General features: G+C 44.3%; 1 protein-coding gene across 5 annotated transcripts in view; it reads right to left on the reverse strand.

The window, feature by feature from the left end:
* Positions 1 to 6,006: 6,006 nt before the first annotated feature.
* TET3 (tet methylcytosine dioxygenase 3) overlaps positions 6,007 to 16,904 on the reverse strand; it is a 105,817-nt gene continuing 94,919 nt past the window's right edge. For all 5 annotated transcript variants that reach the window (XM_060657371.3, XM_060657379.3, XM_078444615.2 and 2 more), the window contains 2 exons: positions 14,456 to 14,792; positions 6,007 to 13,871 (listed from right to left, as the gene is read on the reverse strand). In XM_060657371.3, the coding sequence (XP_060513354.3) occupies positions 12,094 to 13,871; positions 14,456 to 14,792 (2,115 nt within the window). In that variant the 3' untranslated portion in view covers positions 6,007 to 12,093. The remainder of the gene's footprint in view (positions 13,872 to 14,455; positions 14,793 to 16,904) is intronic.

A 16,904-nucleotide genomic window follows, 5' to 3' on the forward strand; every position in this document is an offset into this window, starting at 1 on the left:
TTCCATTGATCTATGTGTCTATTTTTACACCAGTACCATACTGTTTTGATTATTTCAGCTTTGTGATACAGTTGAAATCAGGATTGTGATACCTCATTTTGTTTTTCTTTTTCAAGATTGCTTTGGCTACTTGGGGTATTTTGTGGTTCCATACAAATTTTAGGATTATTTGTTCTAATTTTGTGAAAAATGCTGTTGGTATTTTGATAGGGATTGCATTAAATCTGAAAATTTGGGTAGTATGGACATTTTAACAATATCTGTTCTCCCAATCCATGAATATGGAATGCCTTTCCATTTGTTTGCATCATCTTCAGTTTCTTTCATCAACGTTTTATAATTTTCAGAGTACAGGTCTTTCACCTCCTTGGTTAAGTTTATTCCTAGGTATTTTATTGTTTTTTGGTACAATTGTAAATGGAATTGTTTTCTTCATTTCTCTTTCTGCTGCTTCATTATTAGTGTATTGAAATGCAATGGATTTCTGTATATTGGTTTTGTATCCTGTGACCATACTGAATTCACTGATCAGTTCTAGTAGTTTTTGGTGGAGTCATTAGGGTTTTCTATACATAGGCTCATGTCATCTGCAACAGTGAGAGATTTACTTCTTCCTTACCAATTTGGATGCCTTTTCTTTCTTAATGTTGTCTAATCATTGTGGTTAGGACTTCTAGTACTATGTTGAATAAAAGTGGTGAGAGTGGACACCTTGTCTTGTTCCTGACCTTAGGGGGAAAAGCTCTCAGATTTTCACCATTGAGAATGATGTCTGCACATGGCCTTTATTATGTTGAGGTATGTTCCCTCTAGACCTACTTTGCAGAGGGTTTTTTTTTTTTTAAATCATGAATGGATGTTGTACACTGTTGAATGCTTTTTCTTTCTTTTTTAAAAAAATATCCCTCTGTCAATGCTTGACACACATAAATCTTGTGGGTTTTTTTTTTTTTTTTAACAAAATGTTTATTTTTGAGAGAAAGCCAGCAGGGAAGGGGCAGAGAGAGGGGGACAGAGGATCCAAAGCTGGTTCAGTGCTGTGGGACTTGAACTCACAAACCATGAGATCGTGACCTAAGCTGAAGTCGGACACTCAACCAACTGAGCCACTCAGGTGCCCCTGTTGAATGCTTTTCTGCATCAGTTGAAATGATCATATGGTTTTTATTTCTTCTCTTGTTGACATATATCACATTCATTGTTTTGCAAATATTGAATCACCACCCTTGCATCCTGGGAATAAATCCCACTTGATCGTGGTGTACAATTTTTTTAATGTATTGTTGGTTTTAGCTTGCTAATATTTTGTTAAGGATTTTTGCATCCATGTTCATCAGAAATATTGGCCTGTGTTTTTGTTGTTTTTGTAGTGTCTTTCTCTGGTTTTGGTATCAGGGTAATGCTGGCCTCAAAGAATGAATTTGGAAGCTTTCCTTCTGGAGTATCTACTTTAGGTAATTACCCTTTGACCTCACCACAGTGATCCCCTTGTTTTATACAAGCTGTGTGTTAAGGTCCAGATAGGGCACAGAATAGCTGTGTAGTGTGTGGACTGTCCATCTGCCCAATCCCCACTGTCAGTAAGTTACCCTGAATAAACTCTGTGTAAATGGTATGGAGGGGCTTGCTTTGTTTTTTGAGTGCCTTCTTAGTCTGGAGGATAGTTTACTGACCCTCCTCCACCTTCTGACAGCAACTCTAAATGATGTGGTTCTGCAGTACTGATGCTTAAAGATATATTAAGTGAAAAAAGATTACAACAGTATTATTACATTATTCTTTCAAAATATATGTATATATATGTATGTTTACATACTCAGAAGATGTTTGCAACCAATGTGTGGTTCTCTTACAGTGGGATTTCAGGTAATTTTTAGAAACTTCTGTCTTCTAATTGTATAAGAAGAGATGAAAGCATAATTATACTTACCCTGGAGTCAGCCAGACCCTGCTAAGGCAGGAATCTCCCAGCCCTCTCCTCAGGCCCTACAAATGCAGCCAATATGACAATGGCTGGGGACGGGACAGGACTAGGTCTCTTTCAAACCGAAACTGTCAAGTGGAAAGAAGCAGGTTACCAAACACAGGGTGATCTTGCTTTTGTAAAACATGCAAATGTGTATGAGGATCCCCAGAGGGCCTTGTGTGCTCAGGCATTTCCAGAGGGTTCATTTGCAAGTGAAAGAAAACGGAGAGGAAAACCATATGAGCCTATCTTCTGGCAGCCTGTTATGATTATGGGCTTTCATCCAGATGCCCTTGGAGAGCAGCTTTCCTATCTGGTGACCTAACAGGATGTTAGCATCCACTAGAAAGAATGCTCAGGTCTTTATGGACTGCTGGCTTGGTTGTCAGTCTGAGACTCTGAATTTCAGTTACATGTTTCAAGCAGAAGGGGATTCTCTTCCATTTACCCTTCTCTCTTTTCCTTTCCCCAATTCACAGTTTCACCTTTTTTCACGGATCAGCCACCACCAGGATTGGCTGGCTGGCTATCTATCTATGTATCTATCTAACTATCATCTACCTACCTACCTACCCACCAACCGACCCATCCATCCATCTATCCTTTTGTCATCATGATAAATGCCTTCTAGTAACCATCAATCTGTTCTCTAAAATTAAGAGTGTTTCTTGATTTGTCTCATTTTTTTTTCCTTTGGTGTTTTTTTTCTTAAATTCCACATGAGTGAAATCATATCGTATTTGTCTTTCTCTGACTTATTTCACTTAGCATTCTACTTTCTAGCTCCATCCTTGTTGTTGCAAATGGCAAGATTTCATTCTTTTCTACAGCTAATATTCCTGTGTGTGTGTGTGTGTGTGTGTGTATACCACACCACCTCTTCTTTATCCATTCATCAGTTGATGGACACTTGGGCTACTTCCATAATTTGGCTATTGTTTAAAAATGCTGCAATAAACATAGGGTGCATATATCCTTTCAAATGACTGTTTTGTGGTGGTTTTTTTTTTTTGTATTCTTTGGGTAAATACTGAGTAGTGGAATTGTTGGATCATATGGTAATTCTATTTTTAATTTTTGAGGAAGCCCCATACTGTTTTCCACAGAGGCTGTACCAGTTTGCATTTCCACTGACAGTGTACAAAGGCTCCTTTCTATCCACATCCTTGCAAACACTTATTGTTTCTTGTCTTCTTGACTTTAGCCATTCTGACAGGTGTGAGGTGACATCTCATTGAGGTTTTGATTTGCATTTCTCTGATCAAGAGTGATGTTGAGCATCCTTTCATGGTGTCTGTTGGCCATCTGTATGTCTTCTTTGGAGAAATGTCTATTTATGTCTTCTGACCAATTTTTAATTGGATTGTTTTTTTGGTGTTGAGTTGTATCAGTTACTTATATAGTTTGGATACTAATCCCTTATAGGATATGTCATTTGCAATTATCTTCTCCCATTCCATCGGTTGCCTTTTAGTTTTGTTGATTGCTTCCTTCACTATGCAGAAGCATTTTATTTTGATGTAATCCCAGTAGTTTACTTTTGTTTCTGTTTCCCTCGCCTCAAGAGACCTATCTAGGGAAATGTTGCTACAGCTGATATCAGAGAAATTACGACCTGTGCTCTCTTCTAGGATTTTTGTTTGTTTCAGATTAGGTCCTTAATCCATTTTGAGTTTATTTTTTGTGTATGGTGTAAGAAAGTAGTCCAGTTTCATTCTTTTGCATGTAGCTATCCAGTTTTCCCAATACCATTTGTTGAAGAAACTTCTTCCCATTGCATATTTTGCCTTTTGTTGAAGATTAATTGGCTGTATAATTGTGGGTTTATATCTAGGTTTTCTATTGTATTCCATTGATCTGTGTGTCTATTTTGATGCCAGTACCATCCTGTTTTGATTACTTCAGCTTTGTGATATAACTTGAAATCTGGGATTGTGATACATCCAGTTTTGTTTCTCTTTTTCAAGATTGCTTTGGCTGTTCAAAATCTTTTGTAGTTCCATATAAATTTTAAGATTTTCTGTTCTAGTTCTGTGAAAAATGCTGTTGGTATTTTGATAGGGATTGCATTAAACCTGAAAATTACTTAGGTAGTATAGACATTTTAACAGTATTTGTTCTTCCAACCCACGAGCATGGAATGGCTTTCCATTTCTTTGCATCCTCCTGAATTTCTTTCATTAGTGTTTAATTCTCTGATTAAGTTTATTTCTATTTTATTATTTTTTGGTGCAATTGTAAATGGGATTGTTTTCTTCATTTCTCTTTCTGCTGCTTCATTATTAGTGTATTGAAATGCAATGGATTTCTGTATATTGATTTTGTATCCTGTGACCTTACTGAATTCACCGATCAGTTCTAGTAGTTTTTTTGGTGGAGTCTTTAGGGTTTTTTATACACTGGATCACATCATTTGCAAACAGTAAGAATTTTGCTTCTTCCTTATCAATTTGGATGCCTTTTCTTTCTTAATGTTGTCTAATCATTGTGGTTAGGACTTCTAGTACTATGTTGAATAAAAGTGGTGAGACTGTGTTGTTCCTGACCTTAGGGGGAAAAAACTCCGTTTTTCACCGTTGAGTATGTTGTTTGCTGTGGGTTCTTCATATACGGCCTGTGTGTTCCCTCTAGACCTACTTTGCAGAGGGTTTGGATGAACGGATGATGTACACTGTCAAATGCTTTTTCTCCATCAACTGAAATGATCATAGGGTTTTCATCCTTTCTCTTGTTGATATAGCACATTGTTTTGCAAATGTTGAACTTCCCTGGCATCCTGGGAATAAATTCCACTCGATTGTGGTGTACAGTTTTTTAAATGTATTGTTGGGTTTGTTTTACTAATATTTGGTGAGGATTTTTACATCTGTGTTCATGAGATATTGGCCTGTTCTCTTTTTTTGGGTGGGGTCTTCTGGTGTTGGTATCAGGATGATACTGGCCTCACAGAATGAATTTTCTATTTATTCTGTTCTCTTCTATTTTTGGAATAGTTTGAGAAGAAATGATATTAACTCTTTAAATGCTTGGTAGACTTCTCCCATGAAACCATCTGGCCCTGGACTTTTGTGTGTTTGGAGTTTTTTTTATTGATTCAATTTCATTGCTGGTAATTGCTCTGTTCAAAATTTCTGCTTTTCTATATTTGGTAGGTTACATGTTTCTAGGAATTTATCTAGTTCTTTGAAGTTGTCCAAATTGTTTGTATATAGATTTTCATAATATTCTGTTACAATTGTTTGTATTTCTGTGGTGGTGTTATTTTTCCACTTTCATTAGCGATTTTATTTGATGAATCTGGCTAGAGGTTTATCAATTTTGTTGATCTTTTCAAAGAACCAGCTCCTGGTATCAATGATCTGTTCCATTGTTTTTTTTGTTTGTTTTTGTTTTTTTTTTTAGTTTCTATATGATTTCTTTCTGCCCTAATCTTTATTTCCTTCCTTCTGTTGGTCTTCAGTTTTCTTTTTCTAGCTCCTTCAGATATAAGGTTAGGTTGTTTGAGATTTTTCTTGCTTCTTGAGGTAGGCCTGTATTGCCATCGACTTACCACTTACTCTTAGAACCACTTTTGTAGCAGCAGATTGGCAATCTGAATTAAAAGAGGTAGCCCCAGGCATGGGACCTTATGGGAATGCTCCTCTCCCCAAGGACAGCCATATTTGGCCCTCCCTACTAGAGCTGGTGCTTAGGACCATCAGAATGAAGCAGTAATCAGCCATCCTTTAGCAAATATTACATCAGAAGTGAACAATTTTAATCAGTGTGGGAGGAGTCTCCAAGTTGAATAAAAGGGGGAAAAACAGAAACGCAGATGAGAAAAAGGCCATCTCTATCTTGTCCCTTTCTATGCAGCTCTAAAAGCTCATGGCCTTTGAACATTATGCCGGTGGTGACAAGGACAGGCCCTACTGCTGCTGTTAGTGAGGCCTTCGTTGGTGCATCTACAACCTACAGTGGGAGGGTGGGATTATAGGGTATCTCACATACCACAATCTGGGCCTGGTTTGAGGTGAGGGGAAAAAAGGATCCACTCTGAATTTGAGTGCAAAAAATAAATATAAAATTTATTAAAACACCCACAATATTTTAAAGATACCAGGAGTAATACAGTTCACAAACCCAGTTGTTTGTGTAAATTATAATAAAATACAAATCAAAAAAGGATACATACTTGCAATTTCTAGGCACCCTAAATTAAATTTACTGAAACACTGGGGGAGAAGGGAGGGTAAGGAGGGGTAGCTCAGGAGGCAAACCAATAAAGTGGGAGGAAAAAATATTAACAGAAAGGTAAAAATTATACAAAATAAAATTATCAGCATAAATTTACTGTACTAAGAATATCTACAGTTTAATAATACACATCCTATTGCCTTGAGACATTGCAAAAATCTACCATTCATCCATCAACCCCAGATAAACTTCATTTCAAGTAGCCACAGTTACAAAGTCAAGACGGAATATTCAAGTATGGTTGTTAAGTTCACCTCCATTGGAAGCCAAGTAACCAAACAGGAATTCAAAGAGAGAAGAAATAAAACACATCAAAAAGCTACAGGGATTCTAGGTTAAGTCTAATGCATTAATATGCCACAATTATGACCTGCCCTTATTTGTTTTTTATAATTAGAATATGCGAAAAAGAAATGACACCACTCCTGTTTTTCTCCTCCTTTTTCCCCTCAAAAAAACAAACCAACAAAAAGCACTGGAATCAAGAAGATTTGGATGTTCAAAGGAGCCAAATAGTATTTTTTAAATCCCCATGTGAATAGTGATGAGTTATCCCTGAATGACGACGGGTAGTCAAAATGAGAAAAGAGCGCAAATGATACCACTACAAAAAGCATCCCTGATATCAGAATAGAAGCGAATGAGGAAGTAGGCCAAATCACTCAGATTCTTAGGCAAAAAGCAACTTTAGACCTTGCATTTCTGTGCCGCAGCCTCTGCTCAGGGGAGAAGCCTATTGCTCTGCTCTTGTCTGCAGCTCTGCGGGAGGAAGGGCTAGGAATGCCAGGACAGGGTCTCACATGGAAACACTCTGCACACGTGTGGGTGTGGGGCCGTATAACCTATGCTGGGATATGCACCTCAAAAACAATTTTGGTCCAGGGTATGTCGAAGTTGGCCATGTACTACAACAGATGCAGCTGGCTAATAAAGTAAGTTTTGAGGAAGTGATTTCAAATGACAACAATGCCTGAAAAAGCTCAATGAGATGGGCATAGGAGATTCACATTTTATTCAAAAGCAAAACTTACAAAGAGAATGAAATAAGTCAACCCCACTCCTTCCTTTAGATAGTCTGCCATTTCAACTGCTGAATGAAAAATAAAATGACCCCAGATTCTTCAAGGTCAAGTAAGTCATCAGATGGACAACCTGCAGGTATCAGACCTTCAAGGAATCTACTGAAGTTGTCACAATGTCCTGTTTTTGAGGTATTTAAAAAAATTGTGACAGTGGATGACATAAAATGGAGCTTCCGGTTTTCAAAACATCAACTTTTGTGGACCCGAGAGGAAATTTAGAGTAGCACCAACTAAAAAGCAGCCTCAGTGGCGTCAAGTGAGCAAAGAAATCTCCTTCCTTTAGTTCGAACGTGAGGGGTTACCAGTGACAGGCAGAAGCAACACTGAAAGGTTACCAGTGACGGGCAGAAGCAATGCTGGGGCAGGGGCCGTGAAGAGCAAAGCAACAAGCCCACTGCCCACCACAGCGGGGCCAGTGCCAGGGGAGGAAGGAGGCCTGCTCGGAACGCCTCAGTATACGAGTGCCTTGGAGGTCCTCAAAGGTGTCTGCTTGGCACCCTGCAGGTGGAAAATGTGTGTCCTTGGCAATGAGAATGCCTGCCATTTCAGAAGAGGCAGGAGTCCCAGACTCCCCTTCCTCAAAAATGGAAGAAAAAAAAAGCCCTTCACCTTTCCTTTCTCATTAGGCCTGAGGGGACAGATGTGTAACCAGAGCACCTGCCAAGCCAGGAAGGCCCACTCCCAGTACAGTTAGGGAGCTGGCTGTCTTCGGAACTTGCCTTTCAGGTTTTGGCCACCAAGGGAAGAGTACTAAAAACAGAAAAACTGCTCAGAGCAGGTTTTAGCACAATAAACAGAGGTCTAAGGAGACAGCACCAAAGGGGGGGGGGGGGGGGAAGCCAAGAGAGACTGGAGCCCACCTTGTTTTTGGTTGGTTGTGGTTTCAGAACCTTGATAGCACCTCAGCAGGACAGGATCAGGGACAGTCACATTAAAACACCATAGCACCATTTTATTTAGACTATGTCAATTCATAAAAATGCTTCCTAGTCCATAAAACACACTTCAGTAACAAAAGGAAAGAGATTGGTTGAGGCACGTCAGGGACATCACTTAAATTTTCCACCAGCATTGCCTTGGTTTGAGATCTGGCGGTGGTTAAACGTTACAAAGTCTGGCTGGATTTCTCTCCATGAAATCAGGTTACCATCCTACTGATCATCAACCATCCTCACGCCTCACGCCTACTGCTGTTCAGTGCAGAGCACTTAGGCTCTGCTACTTCTGCCCTTGCTTTAGCACTTTAAAAATCCCTTGCTCTGCAAACTCCTGTTTCCAAAAGAGTCTGGTGGAAGGACCAAGAGGGGGCAGGGTATGATCTCTTTCCATGCACACCACGGTCACCTCGGTGAGAGGGAAAGCCGGACCCACGAAGCCAGCGTGTGGGAAACTCAGGCCCTGCCAAGAAACAAACTACAATGACAGCAAAAACAACAAAACCTCAAAAATCCATGAAACAACTTTAGTCAAGATCTCTGATGGTTAGATAACGGTTTCTTGAGCTAGCACCAGTTATTTTGTGAGAACCTGCCGCAAAGCGATTATTTTAAAAATCTCTTAGCACAGAACTTTGCAAGCACTTCCCTTGCATGCAAAAGGCAGGGGAAAACAAAACGAAAGAGGAACCAAATATTCGCACTGCATGTGGATGGCATCTGTGGACAGGGCACACTGGGGAGATGAGGACTCCATCATTTCTCATTGCTATAATATTAACTCTAAAACTTGGTCATGCTGTTAGGTTCTTTAGTTGCAATGGCTTTATTTTTCTTCTCATGATAAAAACGTCTGTTAATCATCTTTAGGACTTAAAAAATGATAGTGCCAGTAAAAAATAAAAATTTGATTTTTCTCTTTAAGAAACCTTCAGCAGCAAGGGGGGGATAAAGAGCTGTGCATAGTTACTTTTTAAATATACGTCTAAAGCATGCTAATTTTAATGACTGAGATTTGAGGTAGGTTATACATGTAGTGTGTAAAAATCAGCATGGGCTCGAGCATAGCAACAGCACCACCTAATTTCTGAAACACCATTCTGAGGGGAATGGGAACATCCAATGGAGACTGCCTCTTGACTCACCTCTCAGCAGCCTATTTGCTAGTCTAGGAATTTATGAACCAAAGGCTGTTGGGGCTGCGGGGACAGACATCACATGCTTTTAGCTTGTATTGGTTTCTCCTTTCATCTAATGGCTTTGCTATCAAAGGGTGACGAGGGGAAGAGTATATTTAACATACATCAGGAAGATTCACACATGCCAAGGATCAGAATCACCTGGGTTACACTCGGGACCTTCCAAACCAACAGCCAACCTGGGGCTTTCCCGGGTCATACAGACGGTCACATTCTCCAAATGTTTCGTAAAATATTGTATTTCTTGCTTAAGATCATTTAAAATGAAGTTTTCAAGGCACCCCCGCATCTACCTAAGCACGGAGTCAAATGAGACCTGCATAAAAGTACGGATGCGATAAGCAAAATAGCATTTAAAGGACCCAACTTTTCCTCAAAACTAGAAAATTAGCATGCTTATTAAAGACTCTGCTTCCTTTAGCTTGTCACACTGAAGGTCAGAGGTTTTCCTATAAATCTGAGTTCTGAATAATTCTAAATCCTGATAAGCTCTTGGGTATTTATTTCAAAAGCAATAATATTTCATTTTTGTCCTGTAAAATAAATGCAACTTTACAGAATATGGTAAAAGTGAAGGATAGACAAAGCACGTTAAATATTCAGCTACTATTTACAATTTCTCCCACAATTACATGTTAAAACATACTTTTTTTTTTTCAAGTTGCTGTTTAAATCTAGGCAAAAGTGCTTAAAAAAATCTTTCACTATTTACAATTAAAACCAGACCACATAAATGCTCAGGACATCTTACAGCGACTCTCCGCCAGTGCTTCTGAACAGTTACAGCGAACAGCCAGCGGGTCGGTTCTCAGCTCTTACACAAGGCACCTGGAAGCTCAGGGACTTGCCTTTAGCATCGTCATCTGATTGTTAAACTCGTTTTACAAAGACCCACATCTGAAAAAAAAAAAAACTGCTCAATAAATATCTGACATTTATCTCAGGGCTTGGTTGTCATTTCACTGTGTGGCCATGATCCCCTCTGTGTGTCCTGATGAAACCTCCCATTCACCACACACATCCACATGGGTAGCTTCATAGGAACTTTGCTAATACCACAGGAAAAACAAACACTCCAGGAAGTCTGACTTGCTGTGGACAAATGTTGCTTCCACCAGTTAGGCCCAGCCTCTCTCAACAAAGTTGCAAAAAGTAAGCACCACATTCTCATTTCAAAGAACTGAACAAATGCACCAGAATTTTAGAACGGGCGAGTTCAAGTGGGTGGAGAGGGAAGGAAGGAAAGGAGAAAATGATCAAATAGAGAAATGGCACCAATTAGGGAGGACAATCATAGCTACCTGCTGAAAACGTTTGACTCCTGCATTTTAAAATTGATAAGTGTAAGCCCACCCCCACCAATGGTAGCATGGCGGGGGCCGGCTTGGGCGTGAGGCCTGCACCATTGTCCAACATGGAAATCCAGGAATAGAGAGAGATGCGTTAACTGCCGTTACACTGGTGTGCTGAGCTCCCGCAGGATGTGACCTGCCCAAGAGTCAAGCAAGTCCCAGCACAATACTACAGCACCAGGCTCTGCACAGCACTGTGCACGGAGGGACGGCACAATGCTGGCTTTTCACAGCTTGGGTTCAACTTCTTGTTTTTAGAGATACAGTAGCCCTTTTTCAGGATCAGCATAGACTCTCGAGCATTTTAGGAAAGACTGCCACTAAGACAAATTCCTTCAGCCCAGTATTCATTGGCTTGTCAACCCCGGTGGAAATGGCTCCTAAGAGCCTCTCAACTCCAGCTCCATCAGGAGGTGCTGCCTAGGGAACCATGACATCATGTGACTTGATAAATAACGGACAGAGAGGATTCAGTGTGGAGACTAGCAAGCTTGAAGCTGTCTACTACCAACCTAGTTTCTGGGGAAATCTACACCAGCATCTCAGGTGCCTGGCCTGGGGTGCACCTGCCCCCCGCCCCGTCCCCGATGCCAAGCCGGTGACTGGAAAAGGGACTCCAGCTGTTTTTCTACAGATTCTCCCATCCTACTGGAGAGGACAGAAGCTGTCCTGAGGGATCCCTCCCCTGAAGGGAAGGCGCATCTGTCAGGAGGGATGGACCGGGTGGCTACAAATCTGCACTTGGCTCATGAGGGGCAGATGGCTGAGAGAACCTTGTCAGCTCCCAAGAGGGCCAGGCTCACTGGGCCCAGCAAGACTGGGCAGGAAGGAGCGCTTTTGGCCTTTCCTGCCGATCCTTTACCATTACTATTGTCGCTTTTTAAAAAATCCAATAAATACACATTTTAAATGGAATTTAAAACTACTCCTTTGTGAAAGGACACTATAAACTTTCTTTCCATTATTGTGATATACAAGGATAAAGTTTTAAAAACAAGAGGAAATAAAAGCCACCCCCCCCCCCCCAAACAAGGGAGGGAAAAAAAACCAACGTGGAGATATAAATATTAAGATCACGAAAAAAATCACCCGACAGCCGTAGTTTCTTCTTCAAAGTGCTGGGGAAGTGGGGGAAAGGGAGGGGCGGGTCAGTTCTGAGGTTTGGACCATAAATACATATATATGCATATCTATATATGTATATATAGATAAAAAGACTTCTGCACCCCCAACCCGCCCCCAGGTGTGAGGGCAAAAGCACCACAGAGGCAGCTCGGGCGGGGCCCGACGCTGAGGTACGCTGGCTCCCTGGCACCCTGGCACCTAGATCCAGCGGCTGTAGGGCCCAGTGACCTTCGTGTAGGCGTAGGAGGACACGGTGACTGCTGAGTCTGTGGGCACGGCCAGTGCCTGCCGGGTGGGGACAGTCCCCTTCTTCTCCTTATGCTGAGGCTCAGCAACCATGGCGCCCCCCCATTTGCGCTTCTTCCCGTAGAGCTTGGCCTCCTGCTGGCCCAGGCCCAGCCGGGCGGCCTCCTCCTGCCGCGCCCGGGCCCTCTCAGCCAGCTGCTTCATCTTGGCCTCCCAGAGGGCCAGCCCATGATTGGGCTGGTTGAGGTTCTTATGCTGGTAGAAGACCAGCGAGATGCGGGTGGGGTGGCAGCGGTTGGGTTTCTTGAGGGGCGTGGTGGCATGCAGCTCCCGCCGGGCACACTCGATGAGGATTGAGCCGTGAGCAGGGGCCACGGCCACGCCGCCGATGTTCTCGTCCAGGAAGTTGTGTTCGCTGTCAGACCACAGCTCCTCCTCCTCCTCGGCCCCACCGTTCTTCTCCTCCTTCACCGCCCCCTTGTTAGGGGGGTCCTCAGCAGCGCCCTCCTCCAGGCTGAAGGGATCCCACAGCTTCTCCTCCGACTTCAGGGCCCCAAACAGCTTCTCACTGGAGCCCAGGGGCAGGCCAAAGGACTGCCAGGCTTTGTCCAGCTGGCTCGCCCCCGGGGTTGGAATCCTTCCCTCCTCTCCCTTCAAGGGGCTCCACAACTTGTCTTGGAAGCCAGGACCACCTTTCAGGGCAGAGCTGAAATCCCCGGCCCCAACCCCCCAAGGCTTCTCAGTCAGGCCGGGCCCGGCCAAGGCCGAGGTGTTGTTCCCAAACTTGCAGGGGCTCCACGGTTTGCCTCGGAGCCGTCCTCCAGGCTGGGGGGCTGGCTGCTGCCCCTCCCCAGGGAACAACCCCCACTGGCCATCTGGGAAGTGGGAAGGGGTCAGGCAGCCAGCCCCAAAAGAGCTGAGCTTGTCGGGGATGATCGCAGGGCTCTCCCCAGGATGGAACACACCCCAGCTGCCACCCACACTGTTAGTCCTCTTAGGGGACATGCTTGGGCCTCCTGAGTACTGTCCCCATAGGTGGTTGGGTCCCCCGTTCTGAGAAGCCTCGGGCAAAGGTGTTTTGTTCATCTTACCAGGGTCTCTGGGTATAGATTCGGCCTGGACCAGTGGGTCTACTGGCTCTTGCTTGATGGATCTGTTGTAGCAGTTGGAACTCTGTGCAAAGGGAGAGGGGTCCCTGGATGCTGGGTGGATCTGGGGAGCCTTGGGAAGCAGATACTCCTTGGGGCCTGGATAAGCAGGCTGCTGGTGGTGAGGAGTGGGGTGGTGGGTGTCCGTGGGAACAGCCTGGCCAGGCAGCTCGGCAAACTCAGCACCACCGTAGGCCGGGCTCAGGCTGCTGTGCAGAGCGTGGAGGTCTGGCTTCTTTTCAAAACTGCTGCTGCTGCCACTGTGTCCCCAGGTGCTAGGACCCAGGAACTGCGAGGGGAAGACGGGGTTGCTGGATGGAAAGCCGTAGTAGCCGAATGACGGAAGAGCATACTTGGAGTGGAAGCCGTTGACAGAGGTCAGGCTGGGCTGTGCATAGTAGGAGTGGTAGGAGTACACGCTGTTCATGCTGTACGGGTCGGAAGGCCGGCAGTTGCCCAGCACCGAGTAGCTCTCCACGACTGCGTTGCCGCTGTACTTGAAGGAGCTGAAGTGGTTCTGCGGCTCCACTTTGAGGGAGGGCTTCAGGCCTTGCTGGGAAAGTCCACCCTTCAGAGCCAGGCCTGGGGAACACAGGAATCAACACGGAGAAGGAGCAGAGGGAACCCCGGCCCGCAAAGGCCCTGGGCGAGGGGGCCAGGGGTGCAACCTCCTTGTTCCCTTAGGGGTTTCCCGGCCCCACTGAAGCACCGGGAAAAGCAGGGGCAGAGCCCACACAGCACTTCTCCTCCTCCCTGGCACACCCCCACAAGTCCTCGCTGAAGCCCCACCCCCCTCATGCTGGCCTCTGCAGGACAAGGGTCAGGGGAAATGAGAGCTGCCCCCACTGCAGACCACGTGCCTGAGGCCGTGGGATTCTGTGCAGACGCTCAGGCAGGCTGGAGGAGAAGCCAAGCTCCTCTTCTGCTGGCTCCGCAGGTGCCACCCGCCCCTGCCCCCAGGTACTCAGGCGTCCTGAGGCTGCCGTGGATACTGCGCCGGCTGAAAGTTAAGGTAACGTGTGGTCCACGGGGCGGAGAGAGGCCCCGGACTTTAGTCTGGAGTGCCATCTTGAAGCAGGAAGAGGGGCAGCGAAGGAGCTGTCCAGGGCCACAACCCTCCCCGCCCCGCCCGTGCCACCTCTGGTGGGCACCCTCTCCCTACACACCTGGGTCAGTGGAGATGCCGGCCAGCTCCAGGGCCTCCTGTTTGATCTTCTCGGGAGTGCTCAGCTTCTCTTTCTGAACCTTCTTCTTCTCGGCTGCCGCCTTTCTGGCTTCCAGCTGCCGCTGGCGGCAGGACTTGGCAGGCTCGGGCAGGCGCCGGACCTCACGGGGGAAGGCGGTGAGCACCTGGATGGCCCCGCTGCCCACCTTGGCATTCTGGTTCTCCTCACTGCCAAACTCGTCTGTGTTGGACATCTTGTACAGGGGGAGCACGTGCAGCTGCTCGTCCTCGGGAATCTTGCCCACGCAGCGATTGTCTTCCTTAGTCAGGGTGCAGACCTGCCCCGGGCAGAGAGAGGGAGGGTACATGGGGTTGGGGTGGCCTGGCACTCAGAGAAAGAGGCTGAGCATCTGCATGCATGACCCGCCCACCCTTCCCCACACAGTCCCAACACCAGCCATCCACGGTTTCTAGAATGTCTAAAAGCACAGCTGTCCTGGTTCATGCAGTAACAGTATCCCCAGCACTTAGAATCTCCTCTACACCTTCAAAGGACATCCATTCACTTTGCCTCCTGGGACCCTCATGTGGCTGAGGAGAAGAGATGACCGGCCCAAGGTCGCATGGCTGGAAAGGGGCCGGGTCAGGCCTAGTGGCCATACTCTGCCTGCCAGTGGAATATTATTGTCACTGTGCTTTATCACCTTGCTGAGCCTCAGACCTTCTACCATTACACTCCTTGCCCTGAACACTCAGCCTCCTTTTGCTCTTAAAATATTTTATTAAAAACTATTATGTGCTGGTTGTAGAAAATTTAGGCCACCAAAAAGGAAATAATAATTATCTCCATAATCCCACCACCCAGAAATAATCACTATAAACACTTTGATCATATATGCATATATACACATACACACAGTTTTTGTATAATGTGATCCTATTTCATTACCATACGGTTTTATAGTAACTTCATTTTTAAAAGATAGTATATTTTCTTATGCATTAAATATTCTCCTTCAGTATGATTTAAGAACTTGCATAATATTATTCTATTGTATCAATGTATTCATTTAACTAATCCCTCATTACTATTAAAACTTGTTTCTAATTTTTTCCTATCATAAACAGTACTTTTAAGCTAAATCTTCTAAAACACGTCATTCCTTAGAATAAACGCTGTGAAGTAAACAGCCATACGTTGCTGCCCTCCAAACTGCCCTCCAAAATGATTATCACATTTTTCACTCATACTGGCTGAAGCTGAGCTTCCATTTTCCTATACTTTTGCTTATAATTTTGCCACTAACTTCTGAAAAACATTTTGCTCATTATCAAAATGTATCGAGTTGGTCCGCATTTCTCTGATTACTAATAAGGCTTAATCTTTTTTTTTTTTTTTTCTGTCAGGTTTACTCTTTAACTCTTGGGTTGATTATATTTTATTTTCTGTGTTCTTGATGTTCTGGCAGTTGGGGCCTTGACCCTGGAGGGACGTCCTTCCCCGAAGACTAGCTAATTCCTAGAGATAGCAAATGACCCCCCTTCAGGTGCACTCTGATATACAAACTGACCAATCCAGGGCCCACACCCCTAACTCTCTCTTTTTATCAAACTCTCACACACCAAGCAAATATTCCCCCTGCCCCCCATCACCCAGGACCAGGGAGGACAACTGGGGACCACCCCTATGGCCCAGAGTCCACAAACTATTCAAACTCTCCAGTTCTCAGCTTACTTAACTCTGCCTTGCCCACTCCTTCCCACCAAATCTCCAACAACTGCGCTGGGCCACACTCTCACCACTCACTCCTCTGCCTCCTGACCAATCCTGGTGCTTCCCTGTGTGGCCTGGTGGGCACATGCTTCTTGGGCTCTGTGAGTATAAAGTTCGGCCCTCCTGACAATCCTGTGTGTGTCTTCCTCTCTTATCATACTTCATTAAAACAAACCTTGGGTATATTTGAATACAACTCTCTTCTTTTTTTGGTGAGTTTTATGCCTCTTGCCCATTTTTATACTAGACTATTCATTTTTTTTATCATTTATGTAAAGCAATCTTTGTCTATGAAAGTTATCATTCACTTTGTCACTTGTTACAAATGCTGTTTTCCAGTTTGTACAGGCCTTTCAATTTTGATCACGGTGTTTTATTATTGAACAGAAACTGTACATTTTTATGAAGTCAACCATGTTCATGCTTTCATCTGCAGTTTCCCCTTTGGTGTGATGCTCTACCAAGTGTGTTTCTTCCCAGAGTATGTATGTCTCTTTAGACTTGACCTGCTCTGAGTGGACCCCACAGGCTTTCTGGGTTTGACTGACCACCGGCCCTGCTTCCCATCATTCCCTAAAACCCAATGTGATAAACGACACAGCAAAAGTAAAAAGCAAAGGACGAGATATGATAGAAACTGCGTTCCTCTCCCTAACATAGATACCTTACCAATGTC

Source organism: Panthera onca, chromosome A3 (assembly GCF_046562875.1).
Source record: "Panthera onca isolate mPanOnc1 chromosome A3, mPanOnc1 haplotype 2, whole genome shotgun sequence".
NCBI classification, from domain to species: domain Eukaryota; kingdom Metazoa; phylum Chordata; class Mammalia; order Carnivora; family Felidae; genus Panthera; species Panthera onca.